General features: G+C 54.6%; 1 protein-coding gene across 1 annotated transcript; it reads left to right on the plus strand.

Annotated features, from left to right (window-relative positions):
* The first annotated feature begins 541 nt into the window (after positions 1-541).
* On the plus strand, positions 542-25,687 carry PCSK7 (proprotein convertase subtilisin/kexin type 7). The gene is made up of 17 exons (XM_028105757.2): positions 542-645; positions 2,193-2,312; positions 2,788-3,267; positions 3,927-4,061; positions 4,660-4,825; positions 6,009-6,099; positions 6,897-6,951; positions 7,446-7,584; positions 8,417-8,517; positions 11,114-11,281; positions 11,992-12,099; positions 12,538-12,640; positions 21,903-22,059; positions 22,621-22,715; positions 23,532-23,625; positions 23,843-23,960; positions 24,261-25,687. The coding sequence occupies exons 3-17, from the start codon at positions 2,800-2,802 to the stop codon at positions 24,624-24,626; spliced, it is 2,364 nt and encodes a 787-aa protein (XP_027961558.1). The 5' UTR covers positions 542-645; positions 2,193-2,312; positions 2,788-2,799; the 3' UTR covers positions 24,627-25,687.
* Positions 25,688-25,822: the final 135 nt, after the last annotated feature.

The raw sequence follows: 25,822 nt of genomic DNA on the forward strand, positions 1-25,822 counted from the left end.
CGCGCGGCACCTCCCACTTCCGGCGGCGCGAGAGGAGCGGGCGAGGCTCGGCCGGGAGAGGAGCGGCCGCGGCGGCACCTCGCCGCCCCCGACGGCGCCCTCTGGCGGCCAGAGCCGGCACCGTGAAGGAGCCGCGGACTCCGCGGTAGCCCCCTAACGTACGAGTGGACCCTCCCGGGGATGCGGGGTGGAAGAGGGAGGCGACGGAGAGAAGGAAGGAGACCCGGCGGAGGGAGGAGCCCCTCTGGGAAGGTCCCAGGGAGAGTCGGGGCCATGGCGATCAGAGAGAGAAGAGGAACGAGGTGTTTTTAAAAAGGTCGCAACCGAGACGCCCTTTCCAGAGGACGCCATGAAGGGCAAGACCGTCCCTCCGGGCAGGAAGCCAGTTGACTCCCTGACAACTCGGGGCGGTGGGGCCAGGCGAGCGGAGCCCAGCACGCCCTCACGCCCCTCTCCCGGCGGAGGATGCCCGGAGCGGGCGGCCGCCTAGCGCGGGTTGCTCCGGGCCGCTTATCCGGGCCGGGGCCCCGCCGCTGATTGGCTGCGCCGCCGGGCGGAAGTGATGCTACTGTCACTGGCTCCCCGGGCTCCCGGGAAGCCGCGAGTTTCCGCAGGGAGGCGGCGGCGGCAGCTGCGGCCGGGCCGGTGAGTTGGGAACTCGGTGGGGGCCGGGCAGGGGAAATCCGAGTGGCCCAGAGCTAGGGTGGGGGGGCCTGGGGGGGCGCGGGCCCCTAAGGACTAGGGGGCCGCACAGAGGGCGCCCTCAGCCCCGGCGTGGGGGAGCCCCGGGAGACGGGACACTGGGGTCACGGATCCCAGGGTAGTAGGGGTCCCTCTGCGAGGAGGGACACAGTGCACGGGCCAGTCGAGGCCGGGGAGAGGTAAATCAATGAAACTGACCTGGGACGCAACCTGGTTTCTAGGAACCTGGTGTAGAGGCTTCGAGGAGGGCAGTCTCCTGGGACAGGCTCTTCCCAGGACTCAGGGCTGCCCATATTCTTTCTTTTCTCCCTTGGCACCTAAGAGCCGTAAAGAAACGCACAGCAGTTGGGTGAGGTTGTGATCTGCTTTCAGAGAGTATTTAAGGTTCCTTTCCCAGAAAGCTGGGAAAGGAATGGGGGACGGTCCTGCTCTGCCAGAGGGAGAGGAGGAAGTGGTGGTCTCGTCTCTCTTCTCTTCCGGAAATGTAATGGGATCTAGGGGACTTGAAGGGGATTGCCTAGGTGGGGCATTATCTGGCTGTCTCGCAAGATGTTGTTTTACTTAGTGAGGTCTGGGAAAGGCATCTGAGTATGTTGGGACCGTGGAGGCTGCTGGAGGGTGGGGAGGAATTTGAGAGGGAGTTTTCCCCGGGAGCCTAAGGAGATGTGGAATGAGGTTTTTTGGAGGGAAAAGTCAGGTGACCTAAGTTCTCTTCTCCCTTTCCAAGGAGACTTCAGTAAAAGACCTATTTTTCTATCACGTTTTAAGTTGGATCCCTTTGGGTGTGTGTGGGTACAAAGCCTTGCCTCGGGGTGACACAAGCGCAAAGCAGATGACTCTAAAGGAGCCCAGTTGCCAATAGGTACACACACGTTCTGCTGCCACCTCACCTGTCCTTGGAACCACAGTTGCCCACCAGTTCTAAATCTGGCCCTTCTGAAATCAAACCATGGGTGCCAGTCCCAGTTTAGAGCCTGAGCCCTCACTTGCAAGCTACCCAGCCGAGCTCATGCCTAAAGAGAGCCAAGTTTAGTGCTACTTTCCAACTCTCCGATCATTTCTTCCTTCCCGCTTGCCCACTTGCTTTTTAGGCCTGTTCAATTTCGTTTGCATTCTTGGGTTTTCACCATTTCCTCTGCTTCCTACCTACTCTTACTTCCCTGGCATCTGTCAGAGATACAGAAATCAGGAAGTTAGCTCCACCTCGACTTCTAGGAAATAGGACTATCTGCTTCTCGTGGAGGGTGTCTGGGCAACAGTTCAAGCCCTCTTCTGGGCCTCTGGGGAACACAGAAAAGAGGGTGGCATGATGTTTAGGATAAAAAGCAGGGTTTCTCTGCCAGTCTGCAACCCACTTGAGATCCCTGGAAATGACGCTTCATCATTGGCCACTTCCCTTGGTCACAGGTCCTGGCTAGCCTCTGCTGGCTCCACTGGGTTTGGGACGACACCATTTCTTCTTTTATTTTTTCTTTTCTTGGGACCCACAGGTCTGCAGTCTGTGCTCAGAGCCAACATTCCTCAGTGAAAGTGATGCCTTTTCTCCATTTGCACAAAATGAGCGTGAGGTGGTTAGCTAGACCAGGAGCTCAGCCTCACACAGAGTCCAGGTAGGACTGGGGTGCCCTTGTGGAGATTCGGCCCCGAGGACAACTGGGCTGAGATGTCAGCTGGGGGGAAGATTGATGTCCGCTCTAAATAAGGGGGGAAGGTCTCTTCTAAAGAACAGTCATGATTCTGCCAGTAACCTACTGAACAGCAATAGGACTTTTGAGCCCTTTTCAGAGCAACAGTGGCAAAGAGCAACATGGTGCCTGTTAGCAGTTGGACATCCTGCCTGATTATCTGGTGAGATGGTGATTGCCATCCTGCCGTGGACGTATCCACTGGAGTTAGTACCGGCCCACACCCCACCGGCGGGCTTATCCCTGTTGCTCAGGAATAAATGTGAATAAAAAGAGAGGATCAAGTGTTTAAAAATGTAAACGGAGTGGATTGGGGGTTTCTAGGAGTCATACGTGGGTGGCTCGGTGTCCCTGCAGATTCCCCACAGGGGTCTCTGATGTCCTTTCTGTTTGTCTGCAGCCTACTGCTCTGATGCCGAAGGGGAGGCAGAGAGTGCCACACTTGGATGCCCCCCTGGGTGTCCCCGCCTGCCTCTGGCTGGAGTTGGCCGGGCTCTTCTTGCTGGTTCCCTGGGTCATGGGCCTGGCAGGGACAGATGGGCCCGGAGCGCAGGGCCCAGGGGGGCTAAGCTGGGCCGTGCACCTGGACAGCTTGGAAGGCGAGGGGCCGGAAGAGACCCTGGAGCAGAAGGCAGATGCCCTGGCCCGGGCAGCAGGGCTGCTGAACGCTGGGCGCATCGGGGAGCTCCAGGGGTACTACCTCCTCGTCCAGCCAGCCGGGCAGCAGCGGGAGTGGCCAGCGGAGGCTGTCCGGCGGCGGGCGGAGACTGTGTTAGCTGGGCACGAAGCTGTGCACTGGCACTCGGAGCAGAGGCTGCTCAAGCGGGCCAAGCGCAGCGTCCACTTCAATGACCCCAAGTACCCGCAGCAGTGGCACCTGGTAAGCCCGGTCCTGCCGCCTTCAGCTCCCAGGCGGAGAAGTCTGGGGTGCTCTGTTCTCTAGAGGGCTTTTGTATTCCTCTCCTGTGGCCCCCATCCTTCGCCTGAGGACACATTTCTGTTGGCTTCAGTGGCGTGTTTCGCCCTCGGGCTCCACCTTCCCCCCTGTGCTGGCTTCTGGAGAGCCAGTGGACTGCAGAAGTTAGGGGGTGGGTGCTGGGGCAAGGCTGCCCGGGCTCGGATCCAGCTCCGTCACTTCCGTGGAGATTGTAACAGTATGTACCTGGTGGAGTTCTGGCTAGGAGAAGTGAATTCATAGATGTGTGCCTGACACTTGGTGAGCACTTGGTACCACATGATGTTATGTAATGTTCACAGGATATACATCAGACGGCCTAATAATTGTATCCTCCAACCCTTGTCCTTGCCACCATTTCACTTTTATCACCCGTGAATGATGCCAGGTCTTCCTGGAGAGCGAGGTGGTGGCAAAGCCCTCCCTTGTCCCTCTGTCCATGCCTAGACCTGTCGGTCTACAGCCACTGCCCGGCCCTTTGATGGTGGCCAAGCTAGCTCTGACTTATCTGTCTGTGAGCTGTGTCATGTGTTACTGGGCTCCCAAGGCTCTGGAAATGGCTCCTGACCCCGTGTCTCCTACAGAATAACCGGCGGAGCCCTGGCAGGGACATCAACGTGACAGGTGTGTGGGAACGCAATGTCACAGGGCGAGGGGTGACCGTGGTGGTGGTGGATGACGGAGTGGAGCACACCATCCAGGACATCGCACCCAACTACGTGAGTGGCCCTGGGACGCCCCCTCCGATTCCCGCGTCTTACCCCCTTCTTGATACGGCCCCAGTCTGGCCCCCTTTCTTAAAGGTCCCCGGGCCACCCAAAAGGGCCTGGGAGGTGGGATGGTGTTCTTCGACCTCCCCTCTCCCCCAGCCAGCATTCCAGTCTGGTAGTTAAGACTGGGGAGAGGACTCCAGGTGGCGCTTCCTGGTTCCGGTTGCTGCTCCCTGCCCTGGGCAGTAAGGAGTGGCCTCTGGAGGCAACTTCCCTCTCCCCATGAGTTCTGAGCACCTTCCTCTTCCAAAGCCTGGTCTTTAGGTGGCTCTAAATCTCTTTTATCCTGGGCTTCCCAAGCCACAGAGCCGTCTCCTGGACCTGCTTCTATAATAGACAAGAGAGAAGTTTGCTGAGGCCTGTGGCACTTCTCCGTTTTGCCCCCTGTGTCCTGTTCTCATGTCTGCAGCCTGAGAGAGAGATGGGCCTGTTGCGCTGGCTGGGAGCCCCAAAGTCCCAGGTTCCCCCAGGTCTCCTCTCCCCCTCAACTCCAGGACCTAACCCGTTAAAACCTGTGAATTACCACATGTCCCCCGCAATGTTTCAGAGCCCTGAGGGCAGCTATGACCTCAACTCCAATGACCCTGACCCTATGCCACACCCGGATGTGGAGAATGGCAACCACCATGGCACGAGGTGTGCGGGAGAGATTGCCGCAGTGCCCAACAACAGCTTCTGTGCGGTCGGAGTGGCGTATGGGAGCCGCATAGCAGGTACCTTCCACTCTAGCCTCGGTGGGCTTCTCCCGTGGGGATGGTCTTCGCTCCCTGCCTGCCCCTCCTCTGAGCGCTGAACAGTGTTGATCGCACTCTCAACACACCTGGCATCGGGCAAAGGGTAAGCTTGTAATAGGTGTCTGTTGGACGTATCAGTTCATTGATTTTGTTCAGTGCAGTGGTGTTTCAAACTTGTCGTTAGCCGCAAACCCTATTGTATAAAATAGATAAAAGGGGGAATGGCCTTGATGTGGAACAGAGGCCTCAAGCCCCAACCACTCAGTTACTTCCCCCCTTTTTCTGATCGTGGTTACATCCCATCAAATGACCCAACTCACTGTAACAATAACTCCTTTTCCTTACCTAGGTTATACTTGTATTTTCATAATTTCCCAAGTACCCTTTTACCCGCCTTTCTTCCTTGTTCCGGTCTGTCTGTGGAGACGCCCCTCCCATCTCCCAGCTCTCCAGCTCCCAGCCCTTCTGATGGTTGCTGTCTGCACTCCCTGCTTTCAGGAGAGCTGAGCAGCTCTGGCCCCCACTGGAGCTTGTTCTAAGGCTCTTTCTCTCAGTCTTTGTCCACCAACGGAGAACGTGAAGGGCCTGAATGGGGGAGCCCTCCCCAACTGCTCATAAGTGCTTGGAACCTGCAAACGGAATGGATTGGCTGTATTCCTCTTACTCTCCAGCAGAGGGCAGCAACCCTCTCCATAAATGAGCTCCAGAGTGAGCGAGAAACTTCAGGGCCCAAGTCCCTTCTGAAAGCTCCGTTTGTCCCTACGTGGCCACCAGGATGTGACCCACCCCATTTTAGACGGTGAAATTAGGCATCCATGGAGCAGTAATGGTAATGAGTAACATTTTTTGGACACCTTCTATGTGTCAAGCACCGCACCGGGGCTCTATGTGATTAAGGGTGCAAAGAAGGGAAACTTGGCTACCTACATTCTAGCCCAGGCCTCTTCCCACCAGCCCGCATGATCCTAAAATCCAAGATTTAGCATTCTGTTAAAAAAAGAAGGAAAAAAAAACATTCTGGTACATACACATGGTATAAAACCTCAAAGGTACCAGAGCACTCAGAGGGAAAAGTAAGTCTCCACGTGTGGCTTGCCAGCACTCAGCTCCCCACCGGGGGGACCCGCGTGGTCAAGGAGCTGATGGGGCCCTCCCCGCCTAGGTATCCGGGTACTGGACGGGCCCCTCACGGACAGCATGGAGGCCGTGGCGTTCAACAAGCACTACCAGATCAACGACATCTACAGCTGCAGGTACGGCAGAGCCGGGCACAAAGCCTCCGGCAGCAGGGCGACAGGCGCCGACCGGGGTCCTCCCAGCTTCAACCCGGAAGTCCGTCACTCTCTTCTCTCCAGAGCCCCGGCTGCTGGGTTCTCAGTCGTACGCCCCACGTCACCCCAGTCATCCGGTTCCCACGTGAGAAGTGTGCTGGTCTGCCCCGTGTTCACCTGTTTCATGAGCTCAGAAGGGTTCCTCCCCCACCACAGCCCAGCTGAATGCCCAGCACCGGTTCCCGCCACCCTACATACATGAATGCACCTGCAGCTTCGGGTTCTGGTGATGGTTGGGGAGTGGCACCGATGGCACATGAACCAGCATCCCCCTTAAGTGCATGACATCATCCACAGTATACATTTCTCTTACCCAGAAACTTACACAGATGGAGTACTTCCTTTGTGGATTCTCTGCCATCAAGCCTAGTCTGAGATCCCTAGATCAGGAGATGGGTGGCCTCCTGTCCCTCTCTACCAATATGTATTGTTTCCTGCTCCCTAGGACCTGAGAAAGGATTTTTAGGGGCAGGTGAAAGTAGTCCTAAACTGGGAACGTTTCTAAGGAAACAAAGAATCTTGTCACATACTTCTGTTTTCCACTATGGAGTGAGGGCTGGATCTTTGCACCCTGTGTCCCTTCATCGGGGGGGGCCTGAACTGGAATACTTGGGAGGACAGGAAGAGCCCAGGCAGGGGGGTGGTCAGTTGGGACTGGGAGGCCTGGCTGGGCCACCATAGTGGGGCTCTGGCTCTTCCCTCTGTGTATTTCTCAACAGCTGGGGACCTGATGATGATGGGAAGACAGTGGATGGCCCCCATCAGCTTGGAAAGGTAACTAAACTGCATGAAGATTGCGAGACCTGGGACACCCCCTTCATTCAGGTCCTAGAACTACTACTGCAAGTCACTCCCTTTCCCACCCTACCCCCATCTGTGGTGCCAGACTCATGGCATCCAGCCCCACCACCTCCTTTTGGACGAGTCCTCCTAACCTGGAGGTGGGGGAGCGTGGGGGACACCAGTTCTTAGAGACATGGAACAATGCCTTGAGTTGTTTCCCTGTGATTTTGTGCCCCGCCTCCCCCCTCCCCCCTGCCACCCGTATCACTGGCCCCACCGGATCTGATAAGCAGCGTACTCACATCAAACACTTGCTCAACTCACAGCTCTCTCCCCTTCTTGTTTCCATCTTTAAATCTCTCTCCCCGTTGCCCCAGTGCCTTTGGGCTTTTTCCCCTTTTCTTTCTAGAAGGGGAGGAGGCTACTGTATGGACGGTGGAGGTCTTTGAGTTCCTCAGCTGACGCAGGACCTTTTTGATCCTCAGGCTGCCTTGCAACATGGGGTGATTGCTGGCCGCCGGGGCTTTGGGAGCATCTTTGTGGTGGCCAGCGGCAACGGGGGCCAGCACAACGACAACTGCAACTATGACGGCTACGCCAACTCCATCTACACCGTCACCATAGGTAGCGGCCTGGCGGGTGTGTGCACGAGAGCATGTGTGAGCCGCTCCGTGGTGAGGGGCTCTGTGTTGGTGTGCGTGGGGCTCAGTGGGGAAGGGGTTGTGTGGTAGAGGGCTTCCGTCTTCGGGGCTGTGTGTGCCCCTCAGTGGGGAGGGTGGAGGGTTGTGTATTTTGGGGGTGCCCTGGCTTCCATGCTGTCCGACTGAGCACGATCTTCTCTTCACGGTCATAGTTAAGGAGGGACTAGCCCTGCCTCGGAGCATCTCAGGGACTTCCTTCGATGTCACCATACCCTGGGAACACTTTCAGCCCATCATCTGGCAGGCCTCCGCTCCAGCCTCTCTTCCCACAGGCCACTTGCCCCCTGCTTGAAGCCCTCCCTGACGCCCACTAGTCTGAATCAAATGCCTCGCACCTGTACCCCCCACCACAGCATCTGCTGCCCCGGTTGTGTTTACTTACCCTACTTCCTTCCTGACTTTCGGCTCCTTGAGATCAAGACTGTGGCCTTTTCCGTGTGGCCCCAGTGCCTCTCACAGTGTGGGACCCACAGTAGATCATTAATAAGTGAATAAATATAGAGGAAGATGGGTGTGTGAACAGATGAGTAGCTATTGAGTGGAACTCCCCCAGTTTTATGTGGAGCCTACTGAAAGGATGGTATTAGGGCCCAGAACCCCCTCTGCCATTTGAGGTTGCCTGTTCAGGTGAGGAGTGTGTGCCCGCTGAGGCATTTGGGCCACAGAGATCATTTTTTAAACTCAGGACAGCCTTCCAGATGACAACTCTGATATCATCAGGCCCCTAGCTCTCATTTCCCCTACTCTGTTCCCAGGCGCTGTGGACGAGGAGGGACGGATGCCTTTCTATGCCGAGGAGTGTGCCTCCATGCTGGCGGTCACCTTCAGTGGTGGGGACAAGATGCTCCGGAGCATCGTGAGTGCCTCCTGGGCCCTGTACTTCCTGCCCCTGTCCCACAAGACATCTCTCAGGCAGCACAGCCATATTTCTCTGGGTCCATGCTTCCCCGGCCCACCCCTCCAATTCCTCCCCCTTCCCTAGCAGATCTGGGTCGCAGAGGGTATGCCACTGTTGGGAAATCAGAGCTGAGGACCCTAAACAAACCTGCACATGGTTTTTACATTTAACATTTTAACTCACAAATGCATATTTTGTTATAGGGACTAGTATGCATCACGTTGATTAAAGAACTCTTTTGAAATGTCTTCCTTTGGTAGAATTTGGGCTTTGGCTGATTCCTGTGGGCTTAGGAAAAAAATCTTCATTCCGTTGCTCTTCAGCCCTTACATAAATACTGTGAGTTCTGGTCACGTTCCCCATCGGGAGTAAAGCCAGTGGTTGTCTTCATGGAATGGGCGGGAAAAGGAGTCTGGGAAATGCGTCTGTCAGCCTAAGAAACAGTTCTTTCCTTGGAGCTAGAATCGGAGCCATATCTAACAAGGGATCGGAGCAGGGGAGTGGAGCTTCTCACGCTGGGGAAACTTTTAAAGAATTCAGGGTCTGATGCCCACACCCAGCTGGCTTAGCTCCATCCCACCGGGCTGAGGCCAGGTCTCTGGCTTGGGACCCCAGAGCTCCCTGCCGGTCCCTGCTGACCCGAAGAGAGTGACATGGGGATAGGAGCTCCAGGGAAAAGCTGGGCTGGAGCCTGGGGTTGTCCTTCTCCAGTGGCCTAGCTATGGACATCTCTCTGGGGCCATTGGGAATCAGACCGCTGTGTCTTCTGCTGGGTCACATTCATTCTCCAAAACTGATACTCTGTTTGCCAATAAGTGACTTCTGGCCAACACATGGTTCCAAGGCCCTGGGCCTGTAGCCCTCAGCCTCCCCAACCCAGGGAGAAGGAAAAAGGGAGTGGGCTAAAGGAAACACGTCAGAGGGGCTTTGCCCAGCAGTCAGGGGTCAGGTTCAAGGGCACCGCTGCCATTTCCCGCCCCCCCCCCCGCCCCAGTCTGGGTAAGGAGGAAGAGCAGGAGCAAACTATGCTCTTGGTGCCCTGGCAGAAACTGGGGAACCCACTCACCAGGAAGGCCTCCCCTAGCATGGCTGTGACTCGTGCTCAGCAGTGCCTGGCTGTTCTAATTCCCCTCCCCCTCCTACCCTACCCCCACCTTCCACCTTCCATCTGAACTGTAACTGGTCCAGAAATGAAAAGAGAGTTTGTTTAGCCAAGCTTCCAACTTTTGGATGTCCTTGCCTTGGAAACCGCCTGTTGCCAGTGTCTCTTCAGTGACCAGCTCTGTGGGGCAGCGGTCTTCCTGAGGGCAGGGCATGAGCATGTGCTGTCCCCCCGCGGGGTGCCTGGGGCGCTCCCCTGGACTTTCCTAGGGCTGCCCGGGGCTCCTCCCGCCGTTGGCATGTTCACAGCCCTCACAGCCACACACGAGACTGTCCCCATGACGCTGTTTCCTTAACAGGAAAAAAACCCCATCTGCTCCCTGGCACAGACCAGCCTTCCTAGTCTCGTTGAGACTACAACTTAGAGGGTTTTTTCCTTTTTCTTCTGGGAGTGCACGGTGTCGGAGTGAAGATTACATCTCTTGGCAATTGCTGTAATAGCTGGGAGGGAAGCAGTGAGTACAATGGAGAAAGGGCAGTTCTTGGCAGAAGTTAGCACCCTGGTATCTGACCCAAAGAGAAGCCTGGAAGAAAAAAATTCTCTAGTCTTAACATTGGCACCATGTCCTAGATCCAAAGAGCCACATCGTGGAGCAGATTTAGGCAAACCCTTTGTGGCTCCAGGGTTGATAAAGAGAACTTGAGGCCATCTCTCCGCTCGAGGTAACTCTCCTTCCCCGCCCCCACCCCCACTGTCGCCTCCCACCTCCGAACCACAGGTAGAGAAGGGGGGCTCATGGGAACCACACTGAGGCACCAGGCCCAGAGCGGTGAGGCAGTTTGGGCCAGGGCGGGCAGGCCGTGTAGACATGAAGCCCATGCTGAGCTCACGGGGTGGGCAAGGACACAGTTCCCTCTCCCTGGGAACACACGCCCTTTGTTCCCACTGAGGTCACTCCAGCCCCTGTCGCCGAGCTGCCAAGTTGGATTTCCTTGAATGGTGCCGTCACTGTTGTCCCAGCTCCAGCTGGGACCCGGGAGCTTCCCCGGCCACTTCCTCTGTCTAGCATGGCTGCGGGGCTGGGAGGGTCGGGGTGGGGAATTTGGGAAACCGTTACAGAGGAGCAGGAATCAGGAAAACTGTCCTCTGCACATAAGGCGTCTCCCACAGCTCCATCTCCTTTCTGCCCACAACCAGACCCTCCTAAGTAGCTCTTTAGTCTTTATTCATCTTTTCTCAATTCTCCAGAGCTTGTCGGGTGGGGCCTCGAAGGATTAAGGATCTCCTTTGTCCTGACCCGCTAGTGGGCCTCCCTCTGGTCAGAGATTCAGCTCTCACAAAGGAAGGGCCCACCTGAGAGGCTTACTCTGAGCGCCCGTTCCCCATCCCCCTCTGCACAGCACCTGGGAACTCCGTGTCTGACCCTGCCCTGCCCCCCCATCCACTTCCCAGGTGACCACTGACTGGGACCTTCAGAAGGGCACAGGCTGCACCGAGGGTCACACAGGGACCTCCGCCGCAGCGCCCCTGGCGGCGGGCATGATAGCCCTGATGCTGCAGGTGCGGCCCTGCCTCACGTGGCGTGATGTCCAGCACATCATTGTCTTCACAGCCACCCAGGTGAGACCCTAGCAGCCTTCCCCACCCCCCCACTGCTTCTGCTTCCGTGGACTTGCAGGGAGCAGGGGGGCTTCAGACTCACCCAAAAGTGAGGTGCCAGATGCTTTTCAGAGTTGCCCATGTACAGAACAGGTGTGGGCACCCCATCAAGATCGCAGGCCTAAACTCACTCTTGCCTGTTCTGCCTGAGCCATTTCACCTGCAGAGGAGTACGCTGGGCTCCCTTACTCCGGGGGCTGGTGACATCATGGGGCTTTGACCTTTCGTCCCAGCTCTCCTTGGGGAACCCATTCCTCGTGGCCTAAGTGGGAGAGTCTGGCCCGCGTCAGCCAGCAGGGCCAGCAAGGAAGCCAGAGTTACGTGGTTGACCTTAGAGTTGACCCTTGAACGACATGTGTGGATCTGCTGTAAATGTATTTTCTTTTCCTTAAGATTTTCTTAGTAACATTTTCTTTTCGCCAGCTGACTTTACTGTAAGAATACAATATATAATCGATGTAACATACAAAATTTGTGTTTATCAACTGTTTCTATTCTCAGGAAAGCTTCCGGTCAGCAGTAGGCTATTAGTAGTTAAGGTTTGGGGAGTTAAAAGTTAACACATGGATTTTCCACTGTGGGAGGGGAGGGGGTTAGCGCCCCTTGAACTTGTCCGAGGGTCACGTGTACTTGGGAATCCGAGAGACTCAGCAGGACCTCTGTTCCCTCAGTACGAGGACCGCCGTGCCGATTGGGTCACCAACGAGGCCGGCTTCAGCCACAGCCACCAGCACGGATTTGGCCTGCTCAATGCCTGGAGACTCGTTAACGCGGCCAAGGTGAACGGGTGTTGGCAGGGCAGGGACCCCTGCATGGAGTGACCGAGGGAGGGGGCCAAATGCCTAAAACCTTGCCTGGCACGTCATAGGTACTTAATAAATGTTCTTCATTTCGTTTACTCTCATGCCAGCTGATACCCATTTTTCAAGTGGAGAGGCAGGCTCAACATTCTCACTGAAGTTTCTGAACTGTTGGTAGAGAGTGTAGCTTGGGGCTCTCAGGGTGCTCTGGTGCTCCTCCTGCACCCTGGATCCAGCCACTCGCTCTGGTTCCGTGGTTCGGTGCCGTAGGGAGCACTCCTGGTTGTCGGCAGGAGCCTCGGGAGTGAAAGGAGGTGATGAGGGGAAGACAGATGAGAACAGCCGGGCCCTGAGGATCGAGGGCATGCGTGTGTGTGGTCCGTCTTGTTCATTCACCGCCACCCTTTCCTTTAATAGATCTGGACCTCTGTCCCTTACTTAGCTTCCTATGTCAGCCCTGTGTTAAAAGAGAACAAGGCTATCCCGCTGTCCCCCCACTCGCTGGAGGTCCTGTGGAATGGTAAGTAGCCAGCAGAAAGGGGGTTAATCTTGGGCCTGAGGTTTGGGGCGGGGTGCCCGGGAAGTCAGACTCCTAGTCCCTGCCCGATTCTACCCCCTTCCTTTAGGAGCTGAGCTCCAGCCAGACCTGTGGAGTTTTCTTTGACCATTTTAGGACATGTTGCTGCTTCTGACTTGGCTGGCCCCCTGGCTGCTTAAATAAGACCTTTCTCCTGAGTTACTGGTAGTGGAAGGAGCTGCTGAGCAACTGGTTGGAAGGGCAGGAGGGGGAGGAGCGGCCCTGGGGCTTGAGCGGACGAGGCAGGACTTGAACTACGCTGTTTGACTCCCATGCCAGGAGCTTGCTGGGCAGTCCTCTTCAGCCCAGTGGCCTTTGGATGAAGTAAATGAATCCCTTCCTTTGACTCTCCGGCTTGTGTGATAAGAAGTCGGGTGGGGTGTTTCAGGGCGGGACAGGAGCATGCGGACGTCTCCCTGGGGGGCAGTTGTCTGTTCTCCACCCCCGCCTCCACCACGCCCAGGGTCAGTGGGGTTGTGTGAAGTCCTGCGGGTCAGGGATGGGGTTTGTGCCGAGCCCCGAGGCTGGACCCCTTCCCAGGGAAGAGGGAAGCTGGATCGGGATGCTTGTGCCTCTGTCAGCAGGTTCCCCCGAGTTCCCGTGTGAGAGTTTCCCTACTCCCGGCTCTGAGGGGGATTTTTCTTTTCTTTTTTTTTTTTTCTCTTGAAGAATTTTGCCAGGCGGAGTTATTTGCTTATTTTTTGTGAAGATTGAAGTGTGCCATGTTTGGGGCCCAAATTAGACCTCCATGCTCACTTACCCCGGTTGGCTCCTAGAAAGTGAGCAAACCAGAGCAAGAACAAGAGGAGGAATGGCCAAAGAAGGGAGCCTAGAAGGGAGGGGCAAGGACAGCTTCCCTCGGGTGGAGGTCTGCCTGAGAAGGGTTCTGTCGTCTCTCTCCCTAACCATGGCCAGCACTTGCCCAGCTTCCCTCTACGTGGAAGGAAATCCATGGGCCCGGTTCATCGCGTTTTCCGTAAAAGGAATACTATCTTGGAAGGGGCATCAGCCAAGGCAGAGAAGTGCAGGAACATTCCTGGGAATGCAGTTCAGTCGGAACCCCCGGGCTTTGCACTGATGGGTCTTGGAGATGGCGTGCCTTTTAATGGGACCTCTCACCCAGGACTCCCCCTCTGTCCTTTAAGTAACAAAGTAATGCATAGGCGCACTTGTCAAACGGGAGTTGACTTAGAAGAGGGTTGGGGGCCTTTCCAGCCTCATCATCCTCTGCTTCTCACTGACCAGGGAACACTGCCCCAGCATGTGTGACAGACCTTCCTGGCAACCGCTGGTTTGTCACTGGGAAGCACAAAAGCAAGGACACGTTGTCCTGCGCCGAGGAGAGTGGGAAATGGGGTAGTGGGAAGAGAGGGTGAAGCAAAGGAAGGCAAAGACCCAGAGTTTTCTAGTGTGGAGGGCAGCAGGCAGGACGGCTGTGAGTTTCTGAGCTCAGCAAAGGTGACTTCCCCTCTGTTGGGACTCCAGTTAGCCCCCAAGCAGACAGGACGGAAAGTACAAGCTTGTGGGCACGCTTGGAGGCTAAAGGGAGTCTAGTTAATACAGATAATGCCCCTGTGACCAAGCTTTGGTCTCTTCTCCCAAGACCTGGGTGAATCGGTGCCTGAGGGCCCAAAGTGAACTTTTTGTCAGGTGCAGGGAGCTGAACGTTGCTGAGAGAACAGAGGGGGTGCAGTACTGCTAAGACTCTAGAGCAATGGTGTCCCACAGAACTTTCCACAGCGATGGAAATGTTCTCTATCTGTGCTGCTCAATTCAGAGACCACTGGCCGCGTGAGGCTATTCAACACTTAAAATGTGGCTAGTGTGAGTGAGGAGTTAAGTTCTTTTTTTTTTTTTAAAGATTTTATTTATTTATTTGAGAGAGAGAATGAGAGCCAGAGAGCACGAGAGGGAAGAGGGTCAGAGGGAGAAGCAGACTCCCCGCTGAGCAGGGAGCCCAATGTGGGACTCGATCCCGGGACTCCAGGATCATGACCTGAGCCGAAGGCAGTCGCTTAACCAACTGAGCCACCCAGGCGCCCGTGAGGAGTTAAGTTCTAATTGCATTATATTTAAATTTGAATAAAGAACCACGCCTGGCCTGTGGCTGCCGGACTGGGCAGTGCAGTGCTGGAGCCAGACAGAGGATGAGGGCGAAACGGGGATGGGGGCCCCTTGGTTCCTTTAGATCTGACTCTGAGTCTGAAATCTCCACCAGAGGGTAGGAGGGACAATGGGGTTTGGGACGAGTGTCTAAAACACAAGAGAGTCCGCAGGTATTCAGGAAATTCCCTGAAACCCCTTGCGCTTGCCCTTTCATCCTATCTGTAGCCTGAGTGTAACTGGCTGAGCCTCTGCGTAGGCAAGGGTCCTGTTCCTTCTCCCTCACCTCCCCCGTCACCCACCCTCTCCCTCTCCACTGACTCTTCCTTCTGCCTCCTCGGTTCACCTCCCGGGAAACAACTGAAAGTCCCTGGCGGCCTTTAACCCAGAACTCTTAAAAGTGAATGAGCTAAAGCCACTGCTTACTGTTATCACCCCCTCTCTCTACCACTGAAGACTTGGCTCATTGCTCACAGTGCCACCTTCCCTGGTCAGGCCCAGGGCCTAGTTCAGAGTTCATCCTTCTCGACCTTTCTGCGGCTCGGACCCTATTCGTGGGGCCCTGGCAGCGGCCTCCACACCCTCCTCCGCTCCAGAGCCCTCTCCTAGCTTCTCCACAGAGGTCCTCATGTCCTTTGTGAGCTCGGTCACCACTCCCAGACCAGGAGTGCCTCTTCAGACTCCGCCCTGGTTCTCTCTCCTCCCTCGAGGGTCTCCCTCCGTTGTGCAGCAGTTTTCATGACTTCAGCTACCACCTCTCCACAAGTGATTCGTAGCTCGCAGTCTCTTCCTCTGATCCCTCCCAGTGGGAGGGATAGAGATTGTCGTAGCTTCCACAACATCACGGGCAGAGGAAGCCCCAGGACCTTCTGGCCAAGGGGTGAGAGTCGAAAAAGACCCTGACTTACCAAAGGCCAAATAAGAATAATAAGATGATCATCATCAAAATGACTTGAATGCTTTTTATGAACCAAGCACTATTCTGAGTATTCCTTCCATTTAATGTGGTAACTCACTTGGTTCTAGCGTCCGCATATGCACGGCCGCCTAAGTCTCTGTCCGCACCAATAAGAAGGGCATGTAGCATACCCCCTCACACATCCTAACACAGATGGGCTCTCGCAGGCCTCCTTTTGGATTCCTTTCGCTTCCATAATGTTCTGGAACATGGCATTAACTCTCTGTGAGCCTCTCGTCTGCCACGTTGATGCTCTCCTCCAAGCGTGCCACCAGTGTCCCCCTGCAGCCTTCTACGCCTACGTCACCGTGCGCTGTTGGGTATACCCCGCCAACACACGGCCCGTCACATATACAACATTTCAGATTTCATTGTCACCCTTCAGAAGCCAGCTTGCTTTCCAGGTTTCTCCCATTTTCCGTCAGAGCCATTGCCATTCCCTAGACTCACACGCTTGAAGCTCTGGAGTTGTCAGCCCGTCTGTATCCTTTGCTTCCCCCAGGAAGACGTGGGGGGGGGGGGTCTTCCCCTGTCCATTCCCCTGCAATGGAGTCTCTCACGTATTTCTCCGAAATGTCTCTCGATTGATTCACTCATTCCTTCTGCTAATGCGAGACCCACCTCATTCCAGGCACTGTATTAAGTTCTGGGGATTCAGAGATAAGATAAGACAGGATTCCTGCCCTCCGGAGCTCACAGTGTGGTAGGCGGGAGGCAGCCCATCCGCCGTAGAGTTGACACGGGTGTCAAGAGACGGCTCCCACCCAGGGAAGACAGGAGGGCTCTCGGGGAAGCCAGGGACTGACCTGAGCTGGGGGAAGAAGGGAGGAGAGGGACATCCAGACAGCAGGGGCCACACATGCAGAGTCGACAGAGCTTCGAGGAGCCTCGAGTCATGTGGTATGTCTGGGGCAGGGGTGTGAGGGGCAAGGCCAGACAGAACTGCGGGGACCTGACCTGGAAAGTCTGTGTGTGGGGAGCCTTCGAGATAAGTTGTCACCAGTCGCTGGTAGGGAAGGGTGAAGGAGAGCAGTCCCTTGTCTTTTCGAGCTATAGACTCAGTCTCCGCTGATAAGATAACAGGGTGCCTGGGGTGCCTTCACACCACTCTGGGAAGGGGAAGAAGTGGGGACCATTGATGAAACAAGATTGGCCACATATTGATAATTATCGGAGTTAGGTGTTGAGAACATCTGTTCTATTTTTTATGTATGCCTGGAATTTTCTATAGAAAGAGTGTACATATATGAATATATATAAATATATTTATACGAGCATTTATATTTTTTAATATATAAAAAGATTTGTAAGTTTTTGAGCTTGAGCAACTGTCTAGTTAGTACTGTCATCAAATGAGATGAAAACCCAGGCCAAAGAACAGATCTGGGCAAGGGCTGGGGAGTATGAAGGACCAAGGCCTGGAATTTGGCTCTGCTGTTTGCAGCTTCCTGGGACAACATCTAAAGGTTATATCCAGAAAGTGGTTGATGAAATAAGTTCAAAGGTCTAGGCTGGTGGCAATGATTTGGCGGTCACCAGCGTAAAAAGGGAAGAAAAGGCCTGGGGAAGAGTGAGGTCCCCAGGGTTGGTGGGCTGGCAAAGGAGAAAAGGACCTGGGATACAGACGACATGAAAGGTGTGGGCCGAGGAGAGATGCTGCCGAAGGGAAACCGGAGGAGTGAGCTGGGCCGGTGGGGGTGGGGGTAGGAGGGAGTCAGGAGGGTGGTATCGTGGGGACTTGGGGCCGTCGCAGGGAGAGGGGGCAAGGACACAGGGACGGCAGGGGCAGCCCTGGGTTTGCCGCACAGGCCCCTGGTGCCCTCGAGAACTGTGTCCGGGTACTCACAGGGGCCAAAGCTCCATCGTACCTAGTTGAATAATTCATGGAGGCAGGAGAAGATTTCTGGTTGAAGTTGGCAAATTGTTATGTTCTTTTATTTCCTCTTTCTCCCAAAACCTCACCAAAATAAGAATAAAGGAATAAAAATGGTGTAAGCACAAGGACAAAGAGAATGGGAGAGAGACCTCAGCAGATGAGAGATTTCTTCACATTTTTGGAAGATGAAAAATGAATGGAGAAGTGAGCAGGGCTGAGAAAATTGCATACCAAATGCCTGCAAGGATGATACTAAGAAACAAGCCCCTTCATGCCACACAGTGCCAATGGGCTCAGGACTTGGAAGTCTCATGTGCTCCAGGAGACAGAGATGAGGTATGAGGTGGAAAATAGGGATCGGTGAAAAGGTAGATGCCAGGGCACCTTCTCCCATCCTTGGCAGCCAGGTGATGTCCCTTCCCTATGCCAGCAGGAGTTGGGAAGTTTATTCTCCAGGGACAGGGAGTGTCCTGGGAGAGGGGGACCCTCCCCTCCAAGCCAGCTGCCCAGATCCCAAGGCCCTGGCAGCCAGGAGATTGGTGGCTCCTTTCTGGAGCAATGGAAGGAACCCTCATCGAAAGACTTGGAGATAACGGATATGGAGGGCTCCTCCATGAACCAGTCAGGTGCCCGGCCCACTAACTTTAGGGAAGCCTACCAGTATAAAACTCCACCCATGCTTAGAGCTTCCAACTGGCTCTGAGCTAATAGGGATCACTGGCAATTGGGGGAAAAACATTTTTTTTTAATATTTTATTTATTTATTTGACAGAGAGAGACACAGCGAGAGAGGGAACACAAGCAGGGGGAGAGGGAGAGGGAGAAGCAGGCTTCCCGCGGAGCAGGGAGCCCGATGCGGGGCTCGATCCCAGGACCCTGGGACCACGACCTGAGCCGAAGGCAGATGCTTAACCATCTGAGCCACCCAGGCGCCCTGGAAAAATAAATTTTTTTCAGGCTAACAGGGATCACTAGCCATTTGGAAAAAAAAAACAAAAAACCTCCAAATCCCGAGGATGATTGTTTTCCGTCGCTAAGACGCAGCCGAACTGAGTATCCTGGGGTACGGGATAAGTATGGGGAGGGGTATACGGGAGGGTCGAATAAGGTACTTTCAGACACTGTCTGAAACTGCTGGAAGAGGCAGCTGTTCTACAAGGAAGGATAAACCAAGGGAAGGAGAGGATGGGGGGGAAAGAGGGAGCGCGGACAGAGAGGAGACAGAGCCCAAGGCAGGAGAGGAACGTCCCAACCCAGCGGCAGGGCAGCAGATAGGAACAGGAGACAGGGAGCCAGAGATGGAGTCTCCGGGGGAAGGTGGCACTGAGGGAGCTTCTGATCTGTTTGTTCATTTAAAGAAATAGTATTCAGAGAGGTTATGCAGTTTGGGAAGAATGAGTAATATGGGGGACATGAGTTGTAATAAATTAACCAAGAAACAGGGCAATTATTAACGCCAGAGGGGACATCAGCAAATTGTTCAGAAAATGAAATATAATCATTATATGCTGCTTGGCTAAATTCCATATGATATTTATAGGGTCATAGTAAGGAAACAAAAGATTAACTAAAAATGGTGATGTAACTATTTTGAGAGGATGGAGGGGAGGGCAGGGTAGGAAGAAGGTCTGGGTGTGGTGTTAAATCCTCATCTGCTGTAACTAGAAGTCGATAAATAATGTCTAAAACTGATAAACCATGAAATAGTCACACATGCCTATTATTTGGAAACATGGAGGTAGATCCCAGAAGGAAACAACCAAAAGCAGTAAGAAGTGTTTGCTCCTGGGGAGTGGCTCACGAAGATGGTGAGGAATGGGGTAGGAAATTGTTCTTTTACTTTTAAAACCATGTAGACTGTCTTGGCAGGAAAAAAATGTTAAGAATGAATGGGAGGGTAAGAAGTAGAGATAGTGAATGTAGACATCTTTTCCAAGAAGTTTACCAGTAAAGGAAAAGTCGTAATATCTGATACTTACATGGTCTTAATACTGGGTACTGTGCTAAGTACTTTATGTGTACGAACTAATATAATCGTCCTATCAACCCTACGAAGTAGGTACTGTTACTATCCGAGTTTTCTAGATAAGGAATCAATTCTCCGAGCTAGGACAGGGCTGACTGGGATTTGAACCCAGTCTGGATGGCTCCAGAGCCCACATTCTTCACACCGGTGGGCAGAAGAAAGTGAAGAATTGAGAAAGGGTTTATTTGTTTTTGTTTTTCATCTGTAGTAGGAAAGACATAAATAAGAAGATCCAGCCAAGAAGATGGCTAATGGGGCTGGTCCGGTGTCGGACTCTTGCCAACCAGTTACTGTGAAAGGAAAAGAAAACAAAGGAGCCTGGGAGAGTAAACAAGAGGGTGTTGGAGAGCTGAGCTGCTGGATCTTAGACGCTAGGAAAAGAGGAGCTGGATGGCATGCAAGGAAATGAAGGAAGGGATCAAGAAGGGAGTGGGGAACGCGGAGAGACGGGATGTCCTTGTTTTCAGAGAAGGTGGGACATTGGCTTTGAAGACTTGCCAGTTGGAATGAAAGGCCATTCACCCGTGCACACATCTGTGCCCAGAGAGAGGTCTAGATCGTTATTTCCCAACATGTTATCAAGAACTGGGGGAGCTTCTCTGTTGTCATTTTTTGCTCAGCTACTCTTCTGATTGGCCGTCAGTTAATTTGCATTGCTTATCTGATGAAACCCACAATGAGAGTTTCTAAACCGGAAGTGAGGCAGTCCCGGATATGGACAAGGCCCGGGGTGTGGTCGTGGAAGTGGGTGCGGCCGTGGGGTGGACCCAGGAGGTGGACAGTATGAGGTCACGACAAAGCGGGACAGCAGCCCCTTGAGCACCTGAGCGCCGAGTGGGGGCCAGTGCGTTTCGGTGGTAGGCGCAGCGGAGGGGGGCTGAGCAGGAGGCCAGCGGGCACGGGGCCTGGGAGGGACAGAAGGTAGTGTCACAGACTCTTGCCTTTGCTCTTCCTCTTCCATCCTCGCTGTGCATGCTCTCCCTGGAAGGTGGGGGTGCTGGTCTCCGCCTCGCCTGTCGGAATGGATCCATGGAGGAAGTGCTTTAGAAAGAATCGTTTCTCCTTGCCACCTAATTTTTTAATATTCCCCAATTGAGCCTTGCCCTTCAGTCGTTTTGTGTTTTTCTTAAACTTTGTTTTGAAATAACTGTAGATTCGCAGGGAACTGCAAAGCAGTGCTCAGGGGAGTTTCATTCACCCTTCTCCCCATGTGAATGTCTGAAACAATTCCAGTCCAGTACCAAAACCAGTACAAGAACATTGCTATGGTCCATAAAGCATATTCAGATCTCACCGGCCAGACACACACTCCTATTTGTACGTGTGTGTGTGTGTGTGTGTGTGTGTGTGTGTCTGTGTGTGTCTCCGGGTGGGGGCGGGGCTCCCTGTAGGTTTACCACACGCGTAGCCTTGTGTATCCACCACTACAGCCAAGATCCAGAACACCCCAGCCTCACTAGACTCCATCGTGTCACCCCTCTGCGGCCGTCTGTGCCCACGCCCTCGGCCCCATCCCGCGTGCCTGACAGCCACTCATTTGGCATCCGTCTCCACGCTTGTGTCGTTCATGAGTATTACACAATGGAAGTCACGCTCTGTGTGTCCTTGTGAGATGGGCTTCTTTTCATTCAGCATCATTTCTTCCAAGTGTATTCACTTGAGTAGTTTTTTAGAAGTTTGTACTGCCTTCTGTATGAAACGCGTTCGTTCCCCAGCCACATTTGGACTGTCTCCGCTCCTGGAACATGCCGCTGCCGACCAGCGCTCTCCTGGTCTGCGTTCAGCTCCTTCTGCGCCGCTCTCCCTGCCCTGTGCCTATACCCTGTCTGTTCTAGCACCAGTTATGTACTCCTCACACCCTCTCATTCTCCACTTGCAGGCAGAAGGCAGAGGTCATGTCCCACTTACCTTTCTGTCCCCAGCATCTAGTACAGTGCCTGAAATGTAGGAGGTACTCAGTAAACGCTTTTTTTGAATGAATGATGGTGGAAGCTGCTCTGTTTGGTTCTTACATTGTGTCTTGAATACGTGATCTTTCCAATGAGACTCTAAACGAGCCTGTCAGCCCCTTGAAAGCAGCCACGACATCCCGTTTACTCGCGTGCACTGGGTCCCAGTTAGGGCTGCGTTAGGTGTGTGTATGTGGTTCAGTGAGTATGTGCCTTTGTGTGTGTTGGGATGAAGTGAGGGCGTAAGTGTCGATGGGGCTGGTTTCCCAGCTGCCCAGCCTGACCCCCCACAGTCAGCAGGACGGACCTGGAGATGTCGGGGCTGAAGACGCTAGAGCATGTGGCAGTGACCGTCTCCATCACTCATCCACGACGCGGCAGCTTGGAACTGAAACTGTTTTGCCCCAGTGGCATGATGTCCCTTATCGGCGCCCCCCGCAGCATGGACTCGTACGTATGCCTGCCCGTGCCTTCTGAGCTTTTTTGGGCAACGAGGGCCTTTGCGAGGAAAGGATAGAGGGAAAGTGGGCGCCGGTGCATCCTCAGCTGTCCTGGCACTGGCTGGCCGGGGCAGCGGGAAGCCATTTCCTCGCTGCTTTGTAGAAGTCCCTTACAACGTGCTAAGCACTGCACTTTACTTTCTCTAATCCTTACAAGAACGATGCAGAGGAGACTTGACCCTCCTTTTACAAAAGAGGAAACAAGTCACAGAGCTAGTAAGTGCCTGAGGAAGTAACACTAAGCCTAGATCTCTCGAGCTCCCCGGCCTGTGCTCTCTCCACATTTGCTTTTCCCACTAGGCCATGCTGACACAAGTCCTTCATCTCATGGGATGCCCGGGGAAGGGACAGCGCTTGGGGACCCCTCGTAGCACGCTCCCCAGTGGCTGTAGCTCAGGCCACAACGGCTATGTTTTGATGGCTACTACAGTTAGGAAATCACGTTCGTGGGCAAAGGGTCAGTTTCCTGCCCTACACCTTCCGGGTTTTCTACTCTTTTCTTCTCCCCCAGAGATCCCAATGGCTTCAATGATTGGACCTTCTCCACTGTGCGGTGCTGGGGGGAAAGAGCGAAGGGGACTTACAGACTCGTGGTCAGGGATGTAGGTAAGCCTGCCTGCCCTCCCGTCTGGTCCCTCTGGAGCTCAGAGTCCCCGCAGAAACCATCCCATGGAGGAGACATAGGGTTGCCATTGGACCGACAGGGTAGATGCCAAGAAATACATCCCATCTAAAATATGGGCACTGAAATCTAAAATTGTTCATTGATACTACCTTTCATATTCCTTGGAGAAGTGACTGATCCATTTTTCCTCAGGATAGCAACAAAAATTCCTTGTTGAAACCACATTTCAAGTCCTTTCACATATAACCATCCTTCGACCAGCCCTGGTAGGCAGGTAAGGGCAGGACTAATTTTCACCATTTTTTGTTTTTGTTTTCTGTTTTTTGTTGTTGTTTTTTTTTTTTTTTTTAAACTGAGGCCCACCCAGAGGTCTGAAGTGACTGGTTCAAGGTCATACAATATTCCAGTGAGGAGACTGGAAACCGAACCCAACTCTCCTGGCTTGCAGCCAAGTTAGGTATTCACTAGACTGCTGGTTTTCAAACCTTTCTTTAATTTAGTAGAAGGACATTTTTTTTTCCAAGCAAAATCCCAGCTGAAACCCTAAAATATGAAAGAGAGAAAGGCAGAAAGTCTTCGCTTCAGAGTCACACCTTTCAGCCTCCCCGTCTCCATCCCTGAGGGCCCCCCCCACCCCCCGCGAGGCACATCTGCAGAAGCCCTGGGCCGCGGGCCCCAGACCACTACCGTGGCAGACAGAGCCTGCGGTCGAGTGCCCCCAGGTGGCAGGGCGGGCGGGGCTGTTTGCACGGCTGCGGAGGGGCAGGGCTCATGGACTAACCCGCTTGCTGCTCTAGGAGACGAGCTGCTCCGGGCTGGGACCCTCCGGCAGTGGCAGCTGACCCTCTACGGCTCTGTGTGGAGTCCAGTGGACATCAGGGACAGGCAGAGGTGGGTGCCAGGCGCAGGTGCGGGGGGTGGGGGGGGGCAGCTCCCGGGGCCGGAAGAGGCCACGTAGGGAGCTCCGCCTCCCTGGGAACCTGCAGCACGCGCGCCCCTTCTGGCTGGGAGGCATCCTCCCTCTCCAGCTGTGAGGTGGGAGAACCGTGAGGGGAAGGAGTCGGGGGACCAAGCTCAGGAGGGCGTCCTCATCTCTTGTTCTCCACAGGCTGTTAGAAAGTGCCATGAGTGGAAAATACCTGCATGATGGCTTCACTCTGCCCTGCCCTCCGGGGCTGAAAATCCCTGAGGAGGACGGTTACAGCATCACCCCTAACACCCTCAAGGTGTGAGGGCCCAGCCTCCAGCTCCAGGCGGGTGGGCGGGCAGGAGTGTCCTGGGGGGTTTAGTCCTTGCTGGGGTACTCCAGGTGACTTGAGAAGTGGGGGGTTCAGAGGAGCTGGCCGGGTCCCCACTCGACTAGCTGGCTCTGAGAGGGCGCTCCTTGGGTGGGGGAGGCAAGTGCTTTGGGGTGGGAGAGGCAGTCCCTGGAAGGTGACAGACTTTCTGAGCTCATTGTTCTGGGTTGAGAAAAGCCACAGGCTTTGGGAAACCATCCCTAACTTGGGTGCTTGACTTTTCCCCAGACTCTGGTGCTGGTGGGCAGTTTTACCATCTTCTGGACCCTTTACTACATGCTGGAAATATACCTGAGCCAGAGGAATGTGGCTTCTCACCGAGTTTGTAGGAATGGACCCTGCCACTGGCCCCAACGAAGCCAAAAAGCCAGGGAGGAGGGGACAGAACTAGAATCGGCGCCACTTTACAGCAGCAAGGATCCAGATGGAGTGGAGACAGAAAGTGAGGGCCCTCCCACCACCTCTGATCTCCTTGCCCCAGACCTGCTGGATCGAGGGGCCTGGGGCCTGTCCCAGGACAGGAGTACCCTGAACTGCCCTCATCATCACCTAGCCCCAGACCTGTTGCAGGGGAAAGAGGAGCAGATTTGCTGACGCAAGGCCCAACAGGCTCGACATGGGATAGGTTCTTCCTTCCCAAAGCCGGGGAAGCCTGGAAGGCTGCTCCGAAGTCCCGGGAGCTCTGGAGAGAAGGCAGCCCTGATGCTAACATCAGGAATCCACAGGCCGAAAGAGCACCCTCTGACTACGCCCAGGAAGGGCGAAGGCCTTAATACGCCGTGACAGAGGAATCGTGCCGGAGAATAGTGTGGCCACGCCACTGGATCTTCCTCCGACTGAACAGGAGCTTCTGGTGAGAAGGTCTTGGACAAGGGCTCGCCGCCCCCCACCCCACAATTGGGCAGGCCTGCCTCCTCATTTCTCCTGGGCAAGCTGGTGATGTGGGTCATGGGGACAGGGTGGGGCAGGGCCTGCTATGGCCAGAAGAGCCTTTCCACAGAAACGTCACCAGGGTCCCTCGGGAAGAGGGCTCGGGGTGAAGGCTGGGAAGAGCCCGTGGATATTCGCCTGTCCTGTTAATGACCCAGGACCTAGAAACTGCAGGCTTTTCCTCTCCCTCCCTCCCGTTTCTGCCTCCGCCTGGAACCTCAGACCTACCGGTACGGCAGTTAGCCCTCAGCCTAGCACACCCGCCCTGAGAGCAGCTGCCTCCCTGAGCCCCGATCAGAAGCGAACCGTGAACACACCCCTGATTCCTTCACCATCGCCCCCCACCCTCCATCCTGAAGGATCGGTACGATGCTCCTGGCAAAGCCGCGGATGGGCGCGGCTCCCCGGGGCCTGCACGGCTTCACTAGGTGGGTCTGCAGCAGGACTATGACGGGGGTCAGCCACTGCCACTCCAGCCCTGTGACCACCGTGTCTTCCTCTGCAAAGCGCTCAGGGAAATGGCCTTACCCGCTAGAGGCCAGCCGTCTGCCTGACCGGCTGGGACTCCTCCCGGCCTGGGCCTCCTCCCCTCTTCTGAGCTAGTTGGTTGATCTAAAGAAATTTTTTTTTTTTTAACGCTTAAGATTTGGGTTTCTCTTTTCACAGCAACATTTGGTTGAATGTTTTTCTGCACAGCTTTTCCAAAATAAAAACCTTCCACGCTACTCTGCCGCTCCCCATCCCCTTTCATTTGCCTCCCAGAGCTCATGAAAGTTGCCAAGTCGCTCCCCTTGGCCTTCGGTCCCCGGTTCCTGAGATCCACTCTCCTCCTTTCTCTGCCTGGGCCTCTGAAGGACGCT

This window comes from Eumetopias jubatus, unplaced genomic scaffold (assembly GCF_037043125.1).
Source record: "Eumetopias jubatus isolate StellerSeaLion01/CBP00866 unplaced genomic scaffold, mEumJub1_p1.0 scaffold_13, whole genome shotgun sequence".
Classification (NCBI taxonomy): domain Eukaryota; kingdom Metazoa; phylum Chordata; class Mammalia; order Carnivora; family Otariidae; genus Eumetopias; species Eumetopias jubatus.